At 35.4% G+C, this 26,257-nt stretch overlaps 1 protein-coding gene across 1 annotated transcript in view; it reads left to right on the top strand.

The window, feature by feature from the left end:
• Positions 1 to 26,257, top strand: part of Tlk1 (tousled-like kinase 1) — a 114,738-nt gene that overhangs the window by 84,413 nt on the left and 4,068 nt on the right. Inside the window, exons 11-19 of the mRNA XM_013027407.1 lie at positions 718 to 784; positions 15,712 to 15,809; positions 18,712 to 18,793; positions 20,442 to 20,533; positions 20,614 to 20,703; positions 20,847 to 21,016; positions 21,173 to 21,308; positions 23,365 to 23,476; positions 24,245 to 24,352. Coding sequence (XP_012882861.1) covers positions 718 to 784; positions 15,712 to 15,809; positions 18,712 to 18,793; positions 20,442 to 20,533; positions 20,614 to 20,703; positions 20,847 to 21,016; positions 21,173 to 21,308; positions 23,365 to 23,476; positions 24,245 to 24,352 — 955 coding nt within the window. The remainder of the gene's footprint in view (positions 1 to 717; positions 785 to 15,711; positions 15,810 to 18,711; positions 18,794 to 20,441; positions 20,534 to 20,613; positions 20,704 to 20,846; positions 21,017 to 21,172; positions 21,309 to 23,364; positions 23,477 to 24,244; positions 24,353 to 26,257) is intronic.

Here is a 26,257-nt window from a genome sequence, read left to right as displayed (position 1 = left end):
CTCTAAAACCAGGAAAAGAGTATTAATTGGAAATGTTTCACTTCTTTGACTCTTAGATGTTTTTAGTGGAATACTAAATAGATTTTCTCTATCGTTTGAATACTTCCTTTGAATTAGTAAATGTAATTGACATCTAGCTAAAGGGAAATAGTCTTGACACTGTTTTAGAAGGACCTGAACCACACCTGAATTATTTACCACACATCCTCAGAACATTTAAGTAAACTAACAATTATAGGCTAGACTATGATAGACAAAAGAAGTTCTTTCAAAGTTAGAGTATGAAATGAAAGTTGTTTTGTCAGAATGCAGAATTTTTTTCCTTATGACATTCCATGCTGGCTTAGAAGTTACAAGTATGTGCCATCATCCTTGGCTTCAAACTAATTTTTCATTAAGTTGTTTCTTTCCTACCCCTTTGTCCTCTCTATTGATTAGAAGCTCAGACAAAAATATAAGAAATTGTCTTATTTTCTATAATCCTTAAGTTCTAAATTCCATAGTACTCATCAAGTAGTTGCTGAATTAATTACTTTGTTTCTAAGTATTATGTTTATTCTGAAAAAATATCTTAAACGTATTTTTGGATCATGTATTTTTAACTAAGACTTTTGTGCATTTTAGTATTTCCATTTGGTCAATTTTACCCTGTTTTGTTGTTAATAAGAAATAATAAGTATTAATTTTAATATAGGATTAAAATTTTGCTTTTGACAGGTTGACTTTGGCAGAATATCATGAACAGGAAGAAATTTTCAAACTTAGACTAGGACATCTCAAAAAGGTATGTAACGTATATGTTTAATTATTGTTGTAATTTGTTGCTAGAATTTGTGGTTCTGTATTTTAGGAGCTAAATCTAAACCAAATTTAGAATATCAAACAGAAAGATGCACTGAAGTTATATTTCATGTTGAGTATACATAACTTTGAGATAATACCATTTAGTTTCATGGATTACATTTTTAATGTGAAATCTGAAATCCCATATTATTTGCATCTGTTTCACAATAAATTGAAATGATTATACATATCAAAGTTACTTCTTTCGCTTAACAGCTTGTCGAATGCTTGCTAGAATATTTTGTTGTTGTTGTTGCTGTTGTTGGTCATGGGGCCTGAACTCTGGGCCTAGGCGCTGTCCCTCAGCTCTTCAGCTCAAGGCCAGCACTCTACCACTTAAACCACAGCACCACTTCTGTTTTTCTGGTGGTTTATTGGAGTTAAGTTTCACAGGGAATTTCATGCCCCAGCTGCTTTGAACCACAGTCCTCAGATCTCAGCCTCCTGAGTAGCTCGGATTACAGGTGTGAGCCACTGGCGCCTAGCTGCTAAAATGTTTTGGTTAAAATGTGTATGTACATGGAACTGGTGCTGGTGGCAAACACCTGTAATCTTAAATACTCAGGAGGCTGAGATTTGAGGTTTGAGGTTTGAAACCAGACAGGATAGGAAAGTCTGAGACTGTTACCACTAATGAAGTACTCAAAAAAAGCCAAAATTGGAGCTGTGGCTCAAGTGGGTAGAGTGTTAGCTATTCTTGAGCAAAGAGACAGTGTCTAAGCCTTGAGTTTAAGCCCCAGAACAGGCACCCCCCCAAAAAAAAGATGTGCATGGAAAATATAAGAGTATCTACTAGTTGAGTACCTATTAGTTATGATGTAAAGTAATATAATTTAGAAAAATTGTTAGGTGTTACTGTAGTTATAATGTATAGTTTTGTATTACAATTCTGAAATTATTGATTACATTGAATCGATGAACTGGAGATTGTGTCTGTAATGTCATCTCTGGATAGGATAATGTAGGACCAAGAAGCACATTTTGCTAGCAGCTAGCCTCATTTTATCTACTAAATTCCTTTTTATCAGTATGCCAGTTTGTTACAGAAGTGTGTGTGTGTGTGTGTGTGTGTGTGTGTGTGGTTATAGAAGTATATATATATATATATATATATATATGAATAATTATATATAATTATTTGTATTAGTGTCCCTTACTATGCCATGTTTTCTAATCCATTGTTCAGAAAGCGTCAACAAAAATTATTGGAAGAACAAATCCTAAAATGATTTATTTTGGTCTTTTTTTTTAATTTAAGTTCTGTGCTATTGTGATTATTGAGTATTTTAGCTATCTGCTCTTCATATATAGTAGGCAAGTTTAGTCTGTTTTCCATAGTAGGTCAAATTAAGGAACAGTAATGACAGTGGGCCGGGCACCTAGCTATTCAGGAGTCTTGTGATCTAAGGACCAAGATGTAAAGCTGGCCTAGGCATGAAAGTCTCTAATAAACTTCAAAAAAAAGTTGGAACTGAGGCTGTGGCTCGAATGGTGGAGTGCTAGCCTTGACTACAAAAGCTCAGGATAGCACCTAGGCCCTGAGTTTATTAAGCCCCAGGACGAGCACAAAAAAAAAAAAAAAAAAAAAGACGAAGAAGAATGGAACTATAAAAAGGAAGAGAGGATTTTTAATACCTAATAAGTCACAAATATTTGTCTGCCTACCTTAATTTTTGTAATGACTCAGTGAAGACCTATGCTTCATGTCCTATGTAAAAATTTACCAATTATTTTCTAACCAGTCTTTGATGAAAAGGTATTTAATATGCACTTATTTATACTGGTAGTGATATGGCTAAATATATACTTAACTGATACTAATTTTTCACACATAATAGCATATTCTTTTTAATGATAAAATTTTGCATCTGCTGCACTTTATGAAAATTTTAAATGTAGTCATATTAGGAATTCAATTCCTAATTGTTACAAGAAATACACTTCTAAAAAAAAGAAATACACTTCTGCAAAAGCCTTTAGAAGAGGATTTGTTTTTGCTTTGGATTGATTGGTGGTTGGTTGATTTTTTTTTTTTAAGCTTTCCTGGTACTTTGAAAATACTTGGTGTCTATGAAAAATGCTTTTATTTTCTTAAATGAAGTATACTTATGCCTCTTAATTATTATCTAAAAATTTGTGAGCTGTTACAGAATACTTTCATCTTCTTTTCTAACCTCCATATTATCCTTTTTCCCAGTGTTTGACCTCTTCATTTTTCATATTTACTTTGTTCTTCCTAATAACTGTCTTTTCCATATTTTTTCATGTTTTCCCCCCAGCTTTTATCAAAGTTTCTGTGCAGGCTTAGATTTCTCACTTTATCTTTTCTTTACTACTTTACAACATTAACTTTTCCTTGATCTTAGTTACTGAATATTTTGGGAGCGTGAATTAACTAATACTGAAATTTACCTTCATGTCTTATATACTCATATTTTCTTCTGAGATACTTTTGTGAAGAATGAAAACATGTATAAAGAAAGTTAATACTAGGGCTGGGAAGGTGGCTCAGTGGTAGAGTGCTTGCCTTGCATGCATGAGGCCCTGGGTTCGATTCCTCAGCACCACATAAGCAAAAAGGAAAAAAGCCGGAAGTGGCGCTATGGCTCAAGTGGTAGAGCGCTAGCCTTGAGCTGAAGAGCTGAGGGACAGCGCCCAGGCCCAGAGTTCAGGCCCCAGGACCGGACCCCCCCCCCAAAAAAGAAAGAAAGTTAATACTAATATTTGTAGAGGAAAAAAAACTAACCAAGTACCCTTAGAGAATAACCAAATAGCAGTTGTCTGCTTACAACTAGGTCTTTATTTTAACCTATACAATTTAAAAAATAATAAGCACTATTTAACCCACTAAGCACTGGTTTTGAATGCACAGATGAAAAATAGATTATCTTGTTTTCTAAAAAAAACATAGATTGGACAGACTTTTTTGTTTTTGGTTGTGGAGCTTGAACTCAGGGCTTATGTGCTGTCCCTGAGCTCTGTTGCTGAAGGCTAGTGCTCTACCATTTTGAGCCACAGCACCACTTCCAGTTTTCTGGTAGTTAATTAGAGATAAGAATCTCATATACTTTCCTGCCTGGACAGGCTTTGAACTGTGACCCTCAGATCTCAGCGTTTTGAGTAGCTAGGATGACAGGCGTGAGCCACCAGTGCTTGGACAGCTTTAACACAGAGAGGACAGGCTTAATTCCAGAGAAAGAACATTACCACCTTCATTTTATCAGTTCACTATTGTCCTAGGTTTATTAGGGTGATACAAAGTGATTAGCTTGTAAGTATATAGTTTCTACCATAAGCTGGATCTGGTAAGATCTGATCTGCATTTGATCCACATGGAACCTGCATGGTCAGTCAGTTTAGGGTTTAGATTGGGAGCACAGCATGAATTAAACATCAGTTTATCTGTCTGCTTGTCTGTCTGCCTTTTCCCTCTCTCCCTTTCTGCTTCTCTCTCTCCCTCTTTCCTTGCCTTTCTTCCATTTTCCCTTAATAAACTCTTTACCAAGCCAAGCACTGGTAGCTCAGGCCTGTAATCCTTACTTCTCAGGAGGTTAAGTTCTGAGGATTGCAATTCAAAACCAGACCGAGCTGGAAAGTCTGCGAGACTGTTATCTCCAATTAAACAATAAAGGCAGAAGTGGAAGTGTGACTTAAGTAGTAGAATGCCAGTGGTACAACAGAAAAGCTAAGGGACAAGGCCTTAAGTTCAAGCACAAAAAACAAACTTTTCAACATAAAACAGAATTAATTAATAGATTAAATTTGTTAGCTCTGAAGTACAAGACCTCCTTCATTGAAGAAGCTCAGGCCATATTTACCTAGAAAAGTAAAAGATCTGTTTATTAGTCTGAGTAATTTGTAATATGTATTCATAATAATCATAGTTGAGCGGGTAATATGAAAATTTTTATTTACCATTAATGAAATGTTAGAAAAGTAATAAATCCAAAGCTGTGAAAGTGTGATAGTCAGGCAGAAACCTCCCAAAGTAAGTATATAGCTAGTTGGCTCCAAAAAGTAAATATAAACTTTACTTACAGGCTTATCTGTCTTCTGAGATTAGGGTAGTCATTGTATAGCATCTCTTTTTTCTACTATATCAAAAAGGTTTTAATATTTACTGTTTTAGTTCCTACTTTACGTAGTCATTACTCACTTATTCAGAGTGATATATTTTCCTTGTTCTGCCTAGTATAGGCATTATTCAAGAAAATTAATTTTAGAGACTAGTTTAATCATTTTTAATCAACATCAATTTTAACTTTTTGAATCCCACGATCTCCTATATATGCTTTTTGTGAAGTAATATAGGTAGTAAGTGACTTTTCTTACTTCCTTCTGTTATATCATGTGTTTCTTTTCTAGAATTGATTCTTTGTATACAGAAGAATTAATTAACTTGTAGCTTGCATATCTTATAAGTAGTAGTTGCTGCCAAGCATCAGTGGCTCATGCCTGCCATTGTAGCTACTCAGGAGGCTGAGATCTGAAGATCTAGGTTTCAAGCTTGCCCAGGCAGGATAGTCCATTAACTACCAGAAAAGCCAGAAATAAAGCTATTTCTCAAATGTAGAGTGCTAGCCTTGATCACAAAAGCTCAGGTACAGAACTTATGCCTTGTATTCAAGTCCCAGGACTGGCACAAAAACAAACAAAAAAAGTAGTGTTTGCTTCAACCTGAAGATTTTGAAGAATCATGCTATTTTATTTCATCACAGCTAGGATAACATTTAAGTCAATTGTTTTCATATGTTCTTTTTCTTTCTCTTTTTCTCTCATATTTCCTTTCTTGAACTGGACTCATGATTATTTTATCAGCTAGAATATATCTTTATTACTAGCTAATGTATTGATTTTCACTTCATTTTTTTAAGTAGGTAGAGAAGCACTTGTTTGTAAAACATGTAAATACTTTCAAATAATTTAAGGATTGCAAAGAAGTATTTGTTGGACCGTGCTTGTAATTCTAGGTGCTTGGGAGTTGGAGGCGAGAAGATCAAGAGTTTGAGCCCAGCTTGGGAAGTTAATGAGATCCGTCTTTAAAACCAGAACACAAACAAAGGCTTATGGATGGGGCATGCCTCAAGTGGTAGATCTCTGCCTAGTATATGATTGGCCCTATGTTCAATTCCTAGCACTGAAGGGTGGAGGGAAGTTGGTGTTCTAAGATAAAACAACTAAGAACCCATTTTATATATCTTCCCCATGTGGAGTCTAATTTAAAGAAACTAATCAGGTACCATTTCATCCTGTTTTAATATTAGTCTTTGAGTAATTCTAGTTTGGGGAAAATAAGTTACCTTCATAATTTGAGGATTTAAAGGTATTAGGACCAGTGACTTAAGTTACTTGACAGTACTGTCAAATGTATGGTTAGTATGTAATGAACAGTAGGAGGTTATGTGTTGCTGTTTTCTAGTCTTCAAATTTTGTGTCTTCTTGATTTTGCACATTTAATTATTTGTTGAGAATGTTTGATATCTCAGTATCAAATACTAAATACTATAATAGGGGTTGGCTTTAATAAGTGTATTTTGTAGTGTGTGAGAAACAGAAAAGGCTGGGAAGAGGGAAAGAGAAAGGAATGTATTTACTTGATTTATAAGCCCTAAGTATAAGTGCCAGAAATTTTATTGGAGAAATATAACCAATTTGTAATTGAAACAGGGTTAGTCAAGAATCATCAGCACCGACACCGATTTTTCTTTGCAGACCGAAGGAATTAGCTAAACAATTTACAGTCATCTCAGTCTCTACTAGAACAAAAATCACATCCAACATGCCACCTGACACCATTTCTTTCTCTCTCTCTCCTTTGCTCCTTGCGATGTGGCATTCATCTCTCCTTGTGCCTCCGTTCTGAAGAGATAACAGTATAGCAACAACTCTGCCACTGAAATCCTGTTCTGTGACTGATATTGGCACCTGCAAAGAGAAACAACCAGTAACAGGCAGCGGCAGCATCAGTATTAATCTTCCATGATGAAATCTTTACAGGTCAAGAACAAGTATACAGCTCTTTCCTCACCCCTTCACAGTGGACCATGCAACTAGTTGAAGTGGAAGACAATGAATGGATTGTCTACAAGGCTTTTGAGCAGTGGAGAATACAGGGAGTTGATTTTAGGTGAATTGATCCCCAGATATTCTTAAAGTTTTGTATCCCTCTTAGTTTTTCTTTTTAAAATATCAATGTTATCTAGCAAACCCTTATTATGATCACAGAAAATAAGTTTATATATGTGACATTTCTTGTCACTTTAGGTTTAATTGAAAATTATATGATTATATATGATGAACCATATATAATGCTAGAAGGCTTAATCTTTAAAATGAATCCAGAAGAAATTCTTTGCGAATTCTTCTTTTAAATCCAACCACAGTGTACATTGTTTCTGTACAATGTAACACAAGATGCTACTTGTGTAGGTAGTTTTCAGTGTAATTCTAGTAGAAATGCACTCAAAAAGGACACAGCTAAGTCATAAAGAACATTATGAAGTTCCTGACTTCTTGATGTAGTAGATAAGAAAGGTGCTAAGAAAAATGTTTGGAATTCTTCACAACCATTTCTCCTTACAACAGCTTCTTACTTAAAAGAATAATCTGTAAAAGATGACTTGCTGCAAGAACACAAAACTAATTGTAAATGGAAGACACTCAGTTGTTTATATTCTACCTCCTTCTGACTTAGGGAATCTAAAAATGTTCCTGGCTCTGATTTTCCACACTTACAATCAAACACCTTAACTTGGTATTAAGTGACCTTAAGTTTTATGGATAAAAAGGGATGTTATTTCCATTTGAATAAGCAATGAAATATAACATTTTGGAAATAATTTTACAAGTCATATTTCCCATCACTTAAAACAGAGTTTGTTCAATTTAAGTTTGTATGTTTAGTGTAAAGATTTCTATTTCATAAAAAAAAGAAAAGGTTTCTTGGCCACTAGCCTTTCCCAGTCAAAAACATGTTTATGTCATTTATGTGTACAGTGCATAGTGAGAATGTAGAAAATTAAGCTATTTCCATTATTGGGAATACTGTTTAAAAAGAAAGAGGGCTGAGAAAGTCGCTCAGTGGTAGAGCACTTGCCTTACATGCCTGAGGCCCTGTGGGTTTGATTCCTCAGCACCACATAAGCAAAAAGAAAAAAAGCCGGAAGTGGCGCTGTGGCTCAAGTGGTAGAGTGCTAGCCTTGAGCTGAAGAGTTGAGGGACAGCGCCCAGGCCCAGAGTTCAGGCCCCATGACCGGACCCAGAAAGTAAGAAAGAAGGAAAGAAAGAAAGGAAAGAAGAAAGAGAGAGAGAAAGAAAGAAAGGAAGGCAACTGTATAATCCACCAGCATTCCAAAAAAGGTTAAAAGGATGTAGAATGCTGAGGGAAAAGGACCACCATATACAGTCCTGAAATGTGCTTGGCTTCAGTACCTCAGTTAGTGTTTAACATTAAGGAATAATATCTGTATAACATAACAGTATGCAAGAAAAATACTAAGTACATTTTTGCCAGTCATTAGAATTTTTAGATTTCTTTGCTGCAAGTGATATAGCCGTTTATTTTGTTTAAATAAAATGGAAGAACTCCCAGAGAATTAAAGCCCTTCCCTATTTTAATAGCCATTTATTTTTAATAGCCATTTCCATTTAAGGATTTAAATGTGTTTGTATACATTTGAAGAGAGTAAACCAGTTCTTTCCTCCCAGGGAATGAAGTGTAGAGAGAGGAAACAGCGGTGAAACATTATTAATGAAGGTTCCAAGGATAGTATCTGAGGACTTGAGAGTTTCAGACCTATCAGTAATGACCACTTTGGTGATTGGGGGTGATACTGGGGGGAACATTTCAAAACACAAGAATTTCATAAGTTACTTTCATCTGTGTTCTTCCCCTTCTTCCTCTCCCCATTATATACTTAATACTCGAGCAAAAATATGGTTATGGGGCAGCAGTTTTTATAACTGAGATAAATGCAGGCCTGTTTTGAAGACCTGTTTTTTTTGTGGGTCTGGGGTTTTTTTTTGGCGGGGGGCGGCGGGGGGAGGGAGTCCTGGGGCTTGAACTCCTTTTGCTTGAGGCTAGTGCTCTATCACTTGAGCTAATTCTGTCTTTTTCTGTGCTTAACTAGAGATAAGAGTTTCATAGGCTTTCCTGCCAGAGCTGGCTTCAAATCTTGATCCTCAGATCTCTGGCTCCTGAGCAGCTACGATTACAGGCATTAGCCACCCAGCCCAACTAATGCAGACCTATATTACTTAGGTATTTTGTTTATTGTTTGTACTTCTATTGTGTTCATATTTAGGATTTGGGTGGTCATATCAATGTAACGATGTGCAATAAGGACAAATTTGAAGTATGTAATTTCCTCCTTAATTAGTCTTTTTCTTTTGGCACTGCCCTTTGATTAGTTGTTTTCTGTTTTGTTTTAGTTTTTGCCATAGAGTCTTGCTATGTAGCCAGATGGGCTTTAACCTCTTAATCTTCCTGCCCCAGCCTTCCTAGTGCTGGGATTACAGGTGCACATCACTCTACCAGGCTTCCATTATCTTAAATAGTGCATTTTGTTACTTTTACCTTTTACTTTTTAAGGTGACAAACTTGGGTGTGTGTCTTTGTGTCTGTATATATAATGGAGCTTGAACTCATGACCTCATGCTTTTGCTTGTTGTTTTCACTTATAGCTAGTGCTTTACCACTTGGGCCACACTTTCACTTCCAGCTGTATGCTAGTTAGTTAGAGACAGAGACTCTTGCAGATTTCTCTGCACAGGCTGGGCTTTGAACCTTGATCCTCAAATCTTTATCTTCCTGTGTCTAGAATTTTAGATACTATCCACTGGTACTTAGCTCCTGATAAAACTTTTTTTTTTTGCCAGTCCTGAGGTTTGAACTCCAGGCCTGAGTATCATCCCTTTATACTCAAGGCTAGCGCTCTACCACTTGAGCCACAGCATCACTTCCGGCTTTTTCTGTGATTAATTGGAGATAAAGGTCTCATTGCCTTTCCTACCCCAACTGACTTAGAACCATGATCCTCAGATCTCAACCTCCCAAATAGCTTGGATTACTGATGTGAACCATGGGCTCCTGACCTGAAAAACTTTTAAAATTACATTATAATAGTTTATGAAATTGAAGCAGTTTTTGAGCAGCTAACATTTTTCATATTACTGAAATGATTTTAGTAATGAATTTTTGAAATCTCATTTTGAACTAGCTTTCTTTTTACATGTTTTCTTTTTGTGCTGGTTCTGAGGCTTGAACTCAGGGCCTGAGCATTGTCTCTGGGCTATTTTTTGTTCAAGACTAGTGCTCTACCACTTGCTGGTTAGTGGGAGATAAGAGTCTTACTGACTTTCCTGTTCATGCTAGCTTCTAACTGAGATCTTCAGATCTCAGCCTTCTGAAAACTAGGATTACAAGCTTGAGCCACTGGACCCCGGCTGTACTATCTTTCTTGAATCAAGCATTGTTTGCTGTCTAGCTTGCTAGTTATCCATCTATCTTTATCTGTCTGTCTGTCATTTATTGGTACAGGTATTAGGGCTTGAACTCAGGACCTGGGCACTGTCTTAGTTTTTGTTCTCAAGGCTAGCACTTTCCAGTTAAGCTATGCCTCAACTTCCAGCTTTTTGGTGGTTAATTAGAGATAAGAGTCTCACGGATTTTCCTGCCTTGTCTGGCTTTGAATTGAAATCCTTAAATCTCAGCTTTCTTAGTAGCTAGAATTACAGGTGTGAACCACTGGCACCCAGCTAGCATTGTTGTCATGATGCTGTTTTATAGTCTATACAACCTATAAGCTTCAGTTGCTTCTATTCTTTTTATAATGCATCATGGAGAAATTACTTTCTTTTCACAAACTTTCATAGATAATAGGTTAGCAGAAAAATCTATATCAAAGTTCTTTTGGGGCTAGGAGTATAGCTCAGTTGTAGAGCACTTGCCTAGCCAAAGGGTTTGATCTCAAACACCACAGAGAACAAACTAGAATACTAACTTAATTCAGTTTATTTGGGCTTTATAAAATTTCAGTTTTTGGAAATTGAGTTTTTTGTTCTGTACATGCAAGATTTGCTAAATAACTCACAAATAAGTTTTTCACTAAAGTGTGTTTGGGTTTTACATGTAAAAATGCATTTTATAACTGTTTTATTGCTTCATTGCTTATACACACTATTTTTCTTTAATAATTGACTTGAAAAATTGCCGTTATAAGCCAGGCACTAGTGGCTCATGCCTATAATCCTAGCTACTCAGGAGGCAGAAATCTGAGGATCACCGTTCAAAGCCAGCTGGGGTAGGAAAGTCCATGAGACTCTTATCTCCAATAAACTACTCAAAAAAGCCGGAAGTGACACTGTGGCTCAAGTGGTAGAGCGTTAGCCTTGAGTAAAAGCAGCCCAGGGACAGTCCCAGGTCCAGAGTTCAAGTCCCATTGCCAGCAAAACAAACAAACAAAAATTGCTGTTATGATAAATGGTTAAAAAGAAAAACCTCCAAATTCACCTACATTTTCAACTGGAATTTTTATAGATTCTACATTTTTTTAACTTGCCTTTGGGCTAAAGAGTTTAGCGAGAGACATTTAAATATCTTTACCAGAAGATATTTTGATTACAAATAGAAAACATTTCTATGCAAAGATCTGGCCAGAGACAAATTATTCTGGTAAAGTTGCTATGGGATTTATCTTCCATATAATTTTTTAAATTAAAAATGTTGAAGGTAGTATTTTTGTAAATTGAACAGTAGGGTCATACTGAGATACATTGTATAATTGAATATTTAGGTTTTTTATATAAGTAATATAGAATATTTGAGCTTAAAGTACTGATAAAACTGTTTTGTGTATCTGTTCTCTGGTTTAGTTTAAATGAGAAGAGTTATGTCCTTTTATCAATCACTAAATCTACTTCTCTAATACAATTTGTTCTTATTAATGTCCCTTATAATTGCCTCCAAGGACCAATGCATTCTGTTTCTTCTAGATTCTCTATGCTTTAATTAACCGTTCACATAGGGGATGAAGCTAGTCAGATTGTGTCTCATTTACTTTGCTACCCTGGCTTAGTTTTGCCATGAATTTGAAAATTCAATTTCGAGGTGATTGTGAGACAAGGTCATTTTTACTTTAGTTTTTTTTTTTTTTTTTTTTGCTGGTCCTGGGGCTTGGCCTGGGCACTGTCCTTGAGCTTCTTGTACTCAAGGCTAGCACTCTACCACTTGAGCCACAGCACTACTTCCAGCTTTTTTCTGTGTCTGTGGTACTAAGGAATTGAACCCAGGGCTTCATGCATGCAAGGCAAGCACTCTGCAACTAAGACACATCCCCAGTCCCTACTTTAGATCTTTATTGAAAAAAATTAATTATGAGGATACTTTCAGGGGTTAATGTCAATCTCAAGCAAGAGCTTAGATGATAGACCTTTGGAAATGACCTAACCAAAGATAAATTAGCTGTTCAGACTAGTACGTTCTGTGCAGCCAAAGCAAAACTGGGCCACCCCTCTTTCTATGATGAGAAGGTACATTAGATAGTGTTGTTCCTGGCATTTACTTTAAGGATCCCTATTTAGTTATTGCAGCCCCAGCAAAATACCTAACTGAGCTACTTAAAAAACAGAAATTCACTTTCTTACTGCTTTACAACATCTTACTGCTTACAACATCACAGTTTGGCAGGGTTTGATTTCTAGTGAGAGTATTCTTTCTGCCTTAGACATGGTCTTTTCTCTATGGACCTGGAAAGGTGGGGAGAGGGATCTTTCTTTCATTAAGTTACTGATTTCATTATGAGAACACTACCCTCATGATTTAATCTAACTAATTCCCAATTCCCTGTCTCCAAATAACATAATCAGAGGATTAGGGCTACAAGGTATGAGTTTGGAGGGAATATAGATATTTAGTCCATAATGGTATGTATGCTTTTTCTCAGTGGGATTTGAGAGAAATTAAGAGTTAACAGATTTTTTCCCCCAGAAGTATGTCACTTTGTTTTGAGGTCTAAAGATACCATGAAATACTTAATACAAGATGAAAATGCAAATGTATTTTGCTAACTATGGTGCACTTATGTCTATCTGTGTGTAAGACACCATTATGGTACAGTTTCTTCTCTTGATATTTTCTCCCAAATACTTGGAATTCAGCTTTTTCCCCTATAGTGCCTCTGACATTCTATTTTTCCAGTAAACTTAGCAATTCAAACTGCTTGCATATCTGTGCTTTCTTTCATTTTGTAATACTTTGGTGGGACATACTTGTCATGTTTCATTGGGGGCAGACTTTCTTCTTAATTTTGTAACACATTTTACCTTAAATATGTTGTGAGAGGGGTTAGTACCATTATATTGATCTTCAGCTTATAAAACATAACTAATGTGTGTTCAACAATGTAGTTGAATGTTATATATTTATGACTCAGCAAAATTTAATTTCTGTGAATTCACTGTTGAAATAGAATCCCAATGACATAATTTTAAATCAGAGTTAAAAACAACATTTTAGCTAGTGTTAAGCTTTAAGCAGTTTCATCAGATTATTTACAATTTGACCAGCCTTCCAAATATTAGTAACATAAAGAACAAAGGTTATTACTTTCTGGATTGCATGGTATAAGTGAATTCAAATTCTATATTTTGGGGCATTTCTTAGATAATCAGATTGTTGTACTGTAATGGGGCTTGACTGTAGGGCCCTGAGCTCTTGCTTGGCCTTTTCACTTAAGACTCTGGCTCTTCCACTTGCATCACATCTCTACTTCTGACTTAATTGGAGATAAGTCTTACAAATGTTTCTGTCTGGGCTGGCTGTGAACTGTAATCTTCAGATCTCAGCTTCTTGAATAGTTAAGATTACAGGCATGAGTCACCAGTTCCTAGCTCTGCCAGTTTTCTTTAATCCTACCTTATATGACTAAATACGACAGATAAGCTGGGTTTTGAGCTTATTGTTGCAAAGTTTTAAAATTATTTTCCTGCTTTTTTAATAAATCTTTGATTTATGAGCATCTTAAGATGGAACTTTACCTTTATTATGATAAGATCCTCTCTGCCAGGTGATGGCACATACCTATAGTCCCAACACTTGGGAGACTGAGAGAGAAGGATGGGGAATTTGAAGCCCGTTTACACTACATGAGAATGTCTCAATCCTCTAGCCCTCCAAAAATGATAGAAAATATTTGTGAGAAAAACTATATTAAATGAGTATGAAATTTCAGTTAAGATAATCTATAGTTGGAAATGTAGCTCAGTGGTAAAGTATTTGTGTAAAGCTCTAAATTCAACTCCCATTACCCCTCCATAGTGCACAACACACACATACACATACATGTATGCATACATGCCAATGTAGTATGAATCCCTTTTAGAAATAAATGTCTTAAAATTTCTCTTTTAAATTTGTCTTGAAATTTTAATTTATAATCTTAATACCTAAGCTATTTAAATATCTCTACAAGCCAGGTTCTGGTGGTTTATTCCTGTAATCCTAGGCTGAGATCGAAGGATTCCAGTTGGAAGCCAGCTTGTATAGGAAAGTCTGTGAGACTCTTGTCTCAAATTAACCACCAAAAATCCAGAAGTGGTGATGAGGCTCAAGTGGTAGAGAGTACTAGTTTTGAACAAAAATGTTCAGGGACAGCCCCCAGTCCCAGGACTAGCACAAAAATGATGACAGCAACAAGAACAAAAAAAATCTTGAAGAGCCAAAGAGGATATAAACAACATGTTTATATTTAGTTTCCTAATCTAAGATTTATTTTTCTTTATAATAATTAAAATAGGCTTTACAATGTAAGTCTTCAGTATAGTTATAATAGACTTTATATCTCTATATTTAAAATGAAGGCACTTAAACTTTCAAATTAAATTTTGGATTTTTTTGAGGTAATCTTTATATTTAAGTATATATTATTAACAAAGGAGCTGATGAAATATAGAATATTTAAATGTTCAGTATTTAGAAATAACATGAATCTTGTAACTCTATAATTAAATTATATTCATATCAGACCAAAATAATCTATATTTACTTAAATATTCAAAAATACTTTGAGTATTTCTAGAAATTTCCACCTAAATTTGGCATATCTATTTAAGTAGTACTTAGATTGTGTTGAAAAAGGTATGTGTGTAAGAGAGACATTAGTGACTTGTTTGCTTATTTGCTTTGGTTTCTTTTGTATTAAATGCTTTTTAAAGTACATTTCTTTAGGACTTGCCTACATCTTCTCTGATAACTGAGGAGCTACCACCACAGTCCTTAAATTTTTAATTTTAATGTCTCTTTAGGATTACAGTGGGGTTTATTCAAGTGAGTGGTGATACTGTGTGTGTGTGTGTGTGTGTGTGTGTGTGTATGTGTGTGTGCATTCCAGATCTTATAAGAGGTCTAGGAATACTCAGTAGTTGTCTTCTTCCTCCATCTTCTAATCATAACGAAATACTTTCTTTTTTTGTAGTAGTAGTAAATTTTCTTTCTTAAAATCCAAATGGACCAGAAATAAATTTTTTAGTTCATTTGTATCATAAGTCAGTTTCAAATGACTGTGACTATCTCATAGTCATTTCAGTATAGACATTAATTTTTTTTCTTAGAGTACGTAATAAAATCGATCATGTCTTTAGGTATAAACTTTTATGTGAAGGATAGTGTCTTCAAACAGGCTTTTCTTTCCTTCCCCCTTATCTCTTTCTGTCTTTCAGGCATTGAAAAGAACACTGTGGCCTTTTAACTCAGTGGTACTTTAAAATGCACTATTCTTCTTATAGATATAAAAAAATTGATGCATGGGTAAAAGTAGCTTTTTATATCACAAATAAATTGAGCTTGTTATAGTCCTTTCTCTTCATTCTCAGGAGGAGGCAGAAATCCAGGCAGAACTTGAACGTTTAGAAAGAGTAAGAAATCTTCACATACGGGAACTCAAAAGGATAAACAATGAAGATAATTCTCAGTAAGTATTTGTTCTTCACTGCTGATAAATTCTAACCCACTCACCTCTCCCTGCTCCCAGGCAGAGCATAAATACCACTTCCTTGTGAGGCATGTCATCACACTGAGAAAAGAGCTTCCTGTGCTCAAAGGACCTTGTATGATATAGTCACCAGCCATCTCACCACTATCTCTCCCCCTCTGCTTGCTGCATGTCATAGACATGCTTGCCTCCTCAGACATGTCACGCACATTCCTATCTCAGGCTTATTTTGCATGTCATTTCCACTGGCTGATGTATTCCTCCTCTAAACATCTGAATGACTTTTATTTCATTCCAAATTTTTATTAGAGAGGCTGTCTGCTCATTCTCTTTCAGTAGTGTTAGCTTGCTTTAGTTGTCACGATTTGGGTTTACACATTTAGTGTTTGGTTATTTGTTTTGTCTCCCAGCTAGACTATAAACTTCATGAGCCCATGGACTTTGTTTTATTCTTGTTATATCACCAGAGCCTAGACAAAGGCACTTATTAAATGTTTGTTGATTTGGCTTGGTGCCAAAGTTAACATTATTGTATTGAAGGAGAAATTATTTCTAACATGACATATTTGGGAGAAATGTGGAGAGAACTACATGGTATTACAATGTGTTCTTGATTTCTAGTTGTTCAGATGAGGACCATAGATATGGTATATGTTAAAAGAGTTCAAAGAAAAGTATCTATGAGTTTATGGGAACATTCTGAAAACAAATTAATTAAACAAGGCACTACTTAGATTTGGTTGGTATAAAAGAGAATTGGTAGTGGGATAACAGTGGCTCCTGCCTGTCATCCTAGCTACTCAGGAAGCTGAGATATGAGGGTCATGGTTGAAAGTTAGCCCTGGCAGGAAAGTCTAAGATGAGAACTTTGATCTCCAATTAAGCAGCAACAAAAAACTGGAAATGCAGCTGTGGCACAAGTGGTGGAATACCGGACTGAGTGAATGCTGAGTGAAAAAGCTAAAGGACAATTGCACAGCTCTGGGTTCAAGACCCAGTATCCACACACACACACACACACACACCCCTCCACACACACACACACACACACACACACACACACACGAGGAATGGTGTTTGTTTACACTTTCATTTTTAAGTGTGATAACATAAATTTAAAACTTCATGACAATGTATCATAATTGAAATAGCCTATTTCTTCTTCTTTCTTCTTTTTATTTTGTGCCAGTCTTAAGGCTTGAACTCATGTCCACAAGCTTCTTTTGCACAAATATAGTGCTCTACTTCTTGAGCCATAGCTCCACTTCTGGCTTTTATTTTTTTTTAGTAGTTTACCAGAGATATGAATCTCACAGACTTTTTTTTGCCGAAATTGGCTTTGAACAGCCATGGTTCTTATATCTCAGCCTCCTGTTAGCTAGGCATGAGCCACTGGTTCCCTGCAGCAAGAACCCATATCTGTTTGTAAAATATAATTATTTTACTTAGGAAAAACGGCTCATTTGTGATTATTAGTGTATGTGTAATTCATATATATGAAGATATAATTCTATTATGTGAGGTAAATGAAATAATACAGTTAATTTCTATCAGCAACCCATGGGAAATTAACTTAAAATTCTGGACATGAGGCTCAGAATTTGTGGTTGTGACTTAGGGATTAAAATAAAAACAGTAGTTAAAAATGTGCATTAAAACTAAGCAGATATCTCAAGTTTTCAAGAAAGCTTTTATTATTAAGCCTATTTTTACTTGTTTTTTTTAAATAAGAATATAAAATACAATGTGTTTGCACTTAGAATTTTTACTATCTCTGTGTAGCAGTTCCCTTATCTGTAAAGCAGACATAACAGGCTCTACTTCATAGGTTAGATAAGAACTAAAATGAGTTAATAAATGTAAGTACTTAGTGTCTCCAGGTACAATAAAATTAAGTTTATGAATAATTTTTACAGTAATTTTTTGTACCAGTCTTGAGACTTGACCTCAGAGCCTGGGCACTGTCCCTGACTTGAGCCAAAGATCCACTTCAGGCTTTTTAGTTATTAATTAGAGATAAAAGCCTCTTGGATTTTCCTGCTGCAGCTGGTCTCAAACAACAATCCTTAGATCTTAGCTTCCTGAGTAACTAGGATTATAGGTGTGAGCTACTAGCACCAGGTTCTAAAATGTTCTTTTTTACTTTTTAAATTAGAGATTAAAGTTATTTAAGAAAAGTTTCAAAAACAGATTTAGTCATGGGCAAAGGACATTCAATGAATAGAATTATTTACTTAAAAAGTATATTTTTGCCATCTGGTTATTGGTAGCTCATGCCTGTAATCCTGTCTGTTCAGGAGGCTGAGGTCTGAGGACTTCATTCAAAGCCAGCCTGGGCAGATAAGACTGAGACTTTTATCTCCAGTTGACTGCCTAACAGCCAGCTGGGAAGTGGAGATGTAGCTCAAGTGGGAGACTGCCAGGCTTTAGCAAAAAAGCAAATTGAGGGTACAACGCCTTGAATTAAGCCCCAGTGTTAGCACCAATAATAATAATAATAATATAAAGTAAAATTTTCCAAGAGAAGTGATATCTGAAGATAAGGGATTTCATATCAAGACAATAATTTGAACTGGGTGTTGTAGTGATGTCTATAACCCGGGTATTTGACAGTAAATTTTAGGTGTTTAAGAGAATCCTGTAATTGACCATTGAACATGAATATTAAGCTATAAAAGCTAAACTTTATAGACACTATAGCCTTAAGCTAGGTGGTATTTGTGCAAGTATGGGTTAGAAAATGAAAAATACTGACTAGAATTTGAAAATAACATTAGAGTAACTGAGAAAGAAATTGCTAGAAGAACAGAGTAAAATTTGTACAAGGAACTTTTTGTGTGTCTTTTAATGTGCCTGAGCAGTTTTTTCCATTCTTCTTAAGGTTCAAGGATCACCCCACATTAAATGAAAGATATTTACTGCTTCATCTGCTTGGAAGAGGTGGCTTTAGTGAAGTATATAAGGTAATATATTTTTCTTCTTGCTAATATAGGAAAAACAGCAGAGGTGGTTAAGAAGTATTTTATCTTTTGTTTATTGATTTTACACTGATTTTTAGGTCCTCACAGTTTACTGTGGTTTATGTTATGTTTTCCCCAAGTTCTAAATACTGTTCTTGGACATGGTCTCCATTTATTTAATCCTCTCAACTTTTTTTTTTAATGTTGGTACTGGGCTTGGATGCAGCCTCATGCTGTCACTTGTCTTTTTACTCAAGGCTCTCACTTTCCACTTGAGCCACAGCTCTATTTCTGGATTTTTGCTTGTTAGTTTCAGACAAGGGTCTCATGAACTTTTCTATTCAGGCTGACTTTCAACCAGATCTTCAGATCTCAGCTTCCTGAATAGCTTGGATTAAAACAGTCACTCAGCTAATAAGTCCATTATGTGACTCCAAAGAAAGTATTGTTTAGGGCTGGGAAGGTGGCTCAGTGGTAGAGCGCTTGCCTTGCATGCTCAAGGCCCTGGGTTCAATTCCTCAGCACCATATAAGCAAAAAGAAAAAAGCCAGAAGTGGCGCTGTGGCTCAAGTGGTAGAGCGCTAGTCTTGAGCTGAAGAGCTTAGGGACAGTGCTCAAGCCCAGAGTTCAGGCCCCATGAAAAAAAAAAAAAAGAAACTATTGTTTATTCTTCGTGTGACTGTGTGTATCTGTGTGTGCATGTGCATGCATGCTTGTACACATGTCTGTGTCTGCATCTGTGTGTCTGCTGTGTGTATTAGCAACTAGGAGGGTTACAGGTATGAGCCACTGGCATCTGGCTCATTTTGTTTTGGGTGCTTTTTTTTTTTTTTTTGCTTTATTTTGAAGAAATAGGCTGATGGCTTGAACAAATGAAGTGCACATCCCTTTTTATTGAGACATTAGGGAAAATTAAGCATAGGTTGTTTATTAAAGGAGATCAAGGAATTACATTATTGAATATTATTGATATAGTTAGTTATAAGAGTAATATTTCAGTTTAAGTGTGCTATTATTTCTTAGAGATAAATGCTAAATAATTCATAAGTAAAATGAAATATTACCAGGAGCCAGGTATTGGAGGCTCATGCCTATTTATCCTAGTTACTCATGAGGTTGAGATCTGAAGATTGAAGTTTGAAGCCAGCTTAGACAGAGAAATCTTAGATATTCTTATTTCCAGTTAACCAGCAAAAAGCCAGAAGTGAAGATATGGCTCACGTGGCAGAATGCCACCCTTGAGGGAAAAGCTAAATAAGTGCATGAGTTCCTGAATTCAAGTCCCAATACCAGCACTTAAAAAAAAAATCACAGGTGCTCAGTGGTAGAGCACTGTATGTGCAGAGCCCTGTCTTTGATTTGTAGTGCTGCATTCCCCCAACAGGAAAAAAAAAGATGAGTAAAGAACAGATGGAAAAGATGAAACAAGATTGCCAAAATATTGATAATTTTTAAAACTGGATCGTGGGTAAATCTTTTAACAACAAAAAAAGAATTTTTACTTTTGTTACATATTAAACAATTAACACTAAAATTATAGTTTGTTCTAATTCTATAGTATTGCAGAAATTATCACAAAAAAACTTTTAAAAAATTTCTTCAGTCACCTGGTTGATCTATTGGCTTAACTGTTCTTTGGCTTTAATCCTAGGCATTTGACCTATATGAACAGAGATATGCTGCTGTGAAGATTCATCAGCTTAATAAAAGCTGGAGAGATGAGAAAAAAGAAAACTACCACAAGTAAATAATAATACTTCATAGCTTTAATAAATTGCGTTTTGAAGCTGCTCATAGAGAATTAATATACTCTTTTCCTATAGACATGCCTGCAGGGAATATAGAATACACAAAGAACTGGATCATCCCAGAATAGTTAAACTCTATGATTATTTTTCCTTGGATACAGATACGTAAGTAAATATAAGGATTTAACTTTTAAGAAAAGACGTTGTTTTTTACTTTCCTTATCCTATAGTGATAATTCATTTTTCTATTGCAATTCTGAATTGCTGCATAATAATTATGTCTTTTTCCTCCTCCTGTCCCACTATAGGTTTTGTACAGTGTTAGAATACTGTGAAGGCAATGACCTGGATTTCTATCTGAAGCAACACAAATTAATGTCAGAGAAAGAAGCTAGGTCTATTGTAATGCAGATTGTAAATGCACTAAGATATCTCAATGAGATCAAACCTCCTATTATACATTATGATCTTAAGCCAGGTAATTAATGAAAGATGTCTACCAATTTAAGCTCTAAACAGTATAATTTTAGAAGGTATCATATGTATAATATCTGACAACCAGGTTTACTTTCCAAAAGCTAGTTTGAATCGTAAAGATAATACACATTTGAAAAAGAATCTTCTGTTTTTTTAGGAAACATCCTTCTGGTAGATGGGACAGCATGTGGTGAAATCAAAATCACTGATTTTGGTTTGTCCAAGATCATGGATGATGATAGCTATGGTGTAGATGGAATGGATCTAACCTCCCAAGGAGCAGGCACCTACTGGTATGTGTATTACTAAGCATATCAAAACTACCTAAAGTAGTCTCTAGTAATTATATGGGAATGTAAATTTATTTTCAAGTAGCCTAATTCTCTCGCTTGGCTTTTTTGCTCATGACTGGCACTCTACCAGTTGAACAATGGCTCCATTCCAGTTTTTTTGGTGATACGAGTCTCCTAGGTTGTCTGTGATTCTCAGATCTGTTTCCTGGTGGCTAAGATTACAGGCTTAAGCCACCAACACCTGGCTTGGATTTTCTCCTATAATGTTAGAGTGGTATTTATCCATATAATTTTATTTATTTATTTACTGTCAATCATGAGGTCTGAACTCTGGGCCTGGGCATTGGCTCTCAGCTCTTCAGCTCGAGGCTAGTGCTCTACTACTTGAGCCACAGCACCACTTCCGGCTTTTTCTGCTTATGTGGTGCCAAGGAATCGAACCCAGGGCCTCGTGCATGCAAAGCAAGCACTCTACCATTGAGCCACCTTCCCAGCCCCCATATCAATATTTTTATAAATACATTGTCTTTACTATTACAAATAAACTTATCATCCAGTTTTCTCTGTAAAGTTTTTTTGGTTGAAGTTTTTGTGAACACAGGTAGATGTTACGTTGATTTCAAATGGGAGAACATTCTTGATCTTTAGACTTCTCCAAAATTAAAGACTTAATACATATAGATTCAGCTCTAGATAGAATCCATTCCTAGACAAAAATATAGTTTAGTGTCATCCCTTTTAGTATATCTGGGTGTTTAAATGTGACTTGAGGGTTCCTAGAACAGTTTTCACACAGTTCGCCTAGATCCGTAATGACCATTTTCCACATGATGCCACCGGTCTATATAGGTTTTACCTTCATGGATTCTTTTCAACCCACTTTAAAATTTCAAATTCTACTGGATCATTTCTTATAAATAATATATGGATAATATAACTGTAAAAATTTGTGTGTGTGTATCTGTGTGTGTGTGTGTATGAATTGATCAGTTAGACAACTCCCTAACCATTAATAGTGTCAATAAGTAGTCTTTAGATTTTTTTCTTTTAGCAACTAGACTAGACGCTTTTATTGCTAAATCAAATAGAGCTTTCTACTTGCTTTGGAGTATAGGAAAAGATTTCTATCAGAAACGAGTTATTGTTCCTCTTTGGTAGTTCTACTTTAAGAAAGTTTCACATGCTAAATATCATCCTTGTATGAGCCTTCTGAAACCTCAGTGATTTTTATATAGTGAGTGTAAAACTCAAAAGTTTTTTGTTTGTTTATTTCTTTGCCAGTGCACTGGGACTTGAATTCCTACCATTTGAGCCAAGGTCCCAACCCTAAAACTCATTTGTTTTTCAATAAATTTTTATTTAGTAGAATCATCCTTTTTCACAATTTTTAGTTTTATCTAAAATTTTGAGTTTTAAGATTCTAAAATGGATCTTTTTTCTTAAAATCTGAGATGACAAATTAGATTTTCACTTTTGAATAAGAGCACCCTGTATTGCCTTAGTGTCTAGTATGATTAACAATTGAATGCCATTGTAGAGGTACCCATAGTACCCTGCTCTAACAGGAGAAAGCAAAGAACTGTCTGGAAAGAAATGGAGAGGGCATAAGAGATTCAAAAGAACACAGGATACTGGAGCACAGTTTGCAAGTGATGAGGAGTCATACTGAGTGCAGACTTTGAAATTTATATTATTGCCTGCATTAGGATTTTTCTGTTACAGCAAGAAATATGAAGTTTTACTTTGTTGGCAATGTGTTCTCCAAGTGGTTTAAACAAGATAACCATATATTTGGCGCATATTTTAGAAAGGAAATTGCATGTCTGTTTGTGCAGATTTAAATAAATTATCCTTTATTACAAAGTTTTTGTGTTTTGGCTTGAGAGTCAAATGGTTTAAAAGATGTAAATTTGTCAATAGTTGAAATGGATTTCATTGATGAACACTGTTGTTTTTATATGGATAAAATAAGCATTCTAAGACAGTGTTTTAAAAGATTTTTAAGTTAAAGGTTATTAATTTCTGTCTTTTTCTTTTTCTTCCCCCAAAACTATAGGTACTTACCTCCTGAGTGTTTTGTAGTTGGAAAAGAGCCACCAAAGATTTCCAACAAGGTTGATGTGTGGTCAGTTGGAGTCATCTTCTTTCAGTGTCTGTATGGTAGAAAGGTAAGTTAAATTATACTAGCTTCATCTGTGTAGAAATAAATTGAATTTTTTTCTCTTAAATGCAGAATTCATTAATGAAATCACTGTAGATCCTTAAGGAAATCCAGGCTTCTCAATTTCTTTCTTGGATCAAAATTACTTTAATGTCATACCAGTTTATTTGGCTATCCTCCCTCTCACAGTTTATTTTGTCTGTCCATCTGTATCTGTCTGTCTTCCTTCCTGCCTACCTAGCACACATATTTTATTCATTGTTCACTTTTTCTAACACCCACCACAATCTCACCCTCTACAGAGTTTATAATGGGCATAATTCCTCCTGTGACTCCTCAGAAAAATACTATTAAATATAGTCTTAATTCCTTCCAAACTTTTTTAAATATTTTAGTCAGAAGTGCAAGTTACTAGATAATATTTGGCTCATACCCCACGACCTTATATGAAAAGAGAGGTTAAGGGGCTTTTCCAGAAGTTCATCACATGTTATGACCAAATCCAGATCCCCTAGGCCACATCTAGAGCCATTTTGTCTTAAACTTACATTGCAACAGTATTATTTTCTCTTACAGTGTTTCATCTGTTAATGATTAGATAATTTCATAAACTTTCTCTGCCTACAATCAATTATCTTGTTTCTGAGACTGCATCCTAAATTTTACATAACTAAGGATAAGATTTTAGTACCAAAATAATTTAGTTTGGAAACTCACTTGTAATATCTTAGTTTTGAATATTTTGTGAGATAAATTTCTCATCATTTTTTTAAAGCCATTTGGTCACAATCAATCTCAACAAGACATTCTTCAAGAAAATACAATATTAAAAGCCACAGAAGTCCAGTTCCCTGTAAAACCAGTTGTAAGCAGTGAAGCCAAGGTATTAAACTCATCTTAAATAAGTCTTTGAAGTAACTTTCACTTGTGCTTACAGTATGGTAAGTACTTACAAGTAAGTACAGTCACTGGAGTTGCCACTGCAGGGATCTGAAATCACTAACTTGGGCTGGTGATTTCCTTGGAAAAAGGAGATTTTTCATCTTTTAAGTACCCAAATATAGTTTCTGATTCTTTGTGCATGTCAGCTTTCAAAATTTAGGGGGAAAAGCCCTCACAAGATCTGATAGCTTTTATGTTTTTATGTTAATATTGACAATTTAAGTATAAAAGAAAGTAAAAGCAGTAATAACTAAACCTACATACATACAACCTTATGAAGAATAGATATTTTAGTTATTTCAATTTTGTCAAGTGGGAAAACAGACACAGTATTGCCAACTAAGAGGTGGCTCACAGTGTTAATGCCTGTTGATAGAGTCCATGTCCTGGCATCTTCACTTGTAACCACATTCTAATCACATATATGTCTATGAATTAACATAATAGGAAATAGGATTAATAATAACATTTTTCTCATGCTGCATATTTTCATCCTTTTGGACTTTGATTTTTGTATTTTTACTCCTGCTTTGTCATACTTGTCACAAAGCTCACTTCTTGGTGACTCTTGTTAGAGTTTTCACTTTTTTAAGTCCATAAAATTCGTAAACTAAAGAAGTTTCTGATGTGAATATATCAACCCATAAGAACAATGTATAAGCAAGCACAATATATTTTATATATTTCCGTGTGTGTGTGTGTGTGTGTGTGTGTGTGTGCGTGCATGTGCGTGCATGTGCGTGTGTGTGTCAGTACTGGGGTTTGAAGTCAAGGCTTTGCAGTTTCTAGGCAGACAACTCCATCAATTTAGCCATGCTTCCAACCTTATATTTCTATTACTTCTTTAAGTCAGTCCCAGCGTTTGAACTTTTTGCCAGTCCCAGCCTCATACTTGCTCACTTGCTTGCTCAGCTGGCGCTGTATTTCTTTAGCCCTTCTTTTTGCTGATTATTTTAGAGATAGAGTCTCACAGATCTTTCTGTCAAAGCTGGCTTTGAATCACAATCCTTTATAGCTCAGCCTGAATAGCTAGGATTACAGGTATGAGCCACTAGCATATGGCTCCTTGCTATTCTTAGTGTGGGTAAGTACCATTAGGTGTTTATAGACATAGTAGCCTTTTTAATTGAAGATATGCTGGATTTTATGTCATCAAGTTATTTAGTGTTGGTTAGAATATTTTGATAATTAAAAAGATGAGAGTAAAATTATCTTAGGATGTAATGGTTGGATCCCATTAGTTCAAACCCACTACCATCACCAAAAAATACTGACTTAATGAATTATTTTTTAGGGTAAATATGACTCCTTTAAAAAGATCTTTTTTTTTTTTAGGGAAAATCACATTTTATTATTTATACAATTATTTTCTCTTGTTTCTCCATGTTTTTGATAGCAGGACTAGGCCCTGCCAGGGAGATGGAGTTGTACAGTTTTTGAAAAAGACCAAAATACACTTAACCTAAGAATAGTAGGATATAGAGCCCACTGTTTCTTGCAGTATTTTTATTTTTTTTATTTTTATTTATTTAATTTTATTTGTTAACATACTGTTCAGAGGGGTTACAATTACATGGGCAGGATAATGCATGCATTGCAGCCTCCTCCTTTGTTTACCCTTCACATCCCTTCCCAGCCTCCCCAGTCCCAATCCTTCCCCCCCCCCACCAACGTTGTAAAGCTCGTCTTGGACATGACAACTTGTACTTCTCATTGTTGCAACAGGTCCACCTGTATCCTTAAATGACTTGTTTTTCCCCATCTCCTCCACAAGTTATACTGACATCAAATATAGTGAAAGCAGGGGTTATACTGTGGGGGAGGGACATACAAAGCAACAAAGAGA

The sequence above is a fragment of the Dipodomys ordii genome, unplaced genomic scaffold, assembly GCF_000151885.1.
Source record: "Dipodomys ordii isolate 6190 unplaced genomic scaffold, Dord_2.0 Scaffold5, whole genome shotgun sequence".
NCBI lineage: Eukaryota > Metazoa > Chordata > Mammalia > Rodentia > Heteromyidae > Dipodomys > Dipodomys ordii.
The sequence above is the reverse complement of the archived record's forward strand: the minus strand, read 5'-3'. Positions and strand labels throughout refer to the sequence as shown.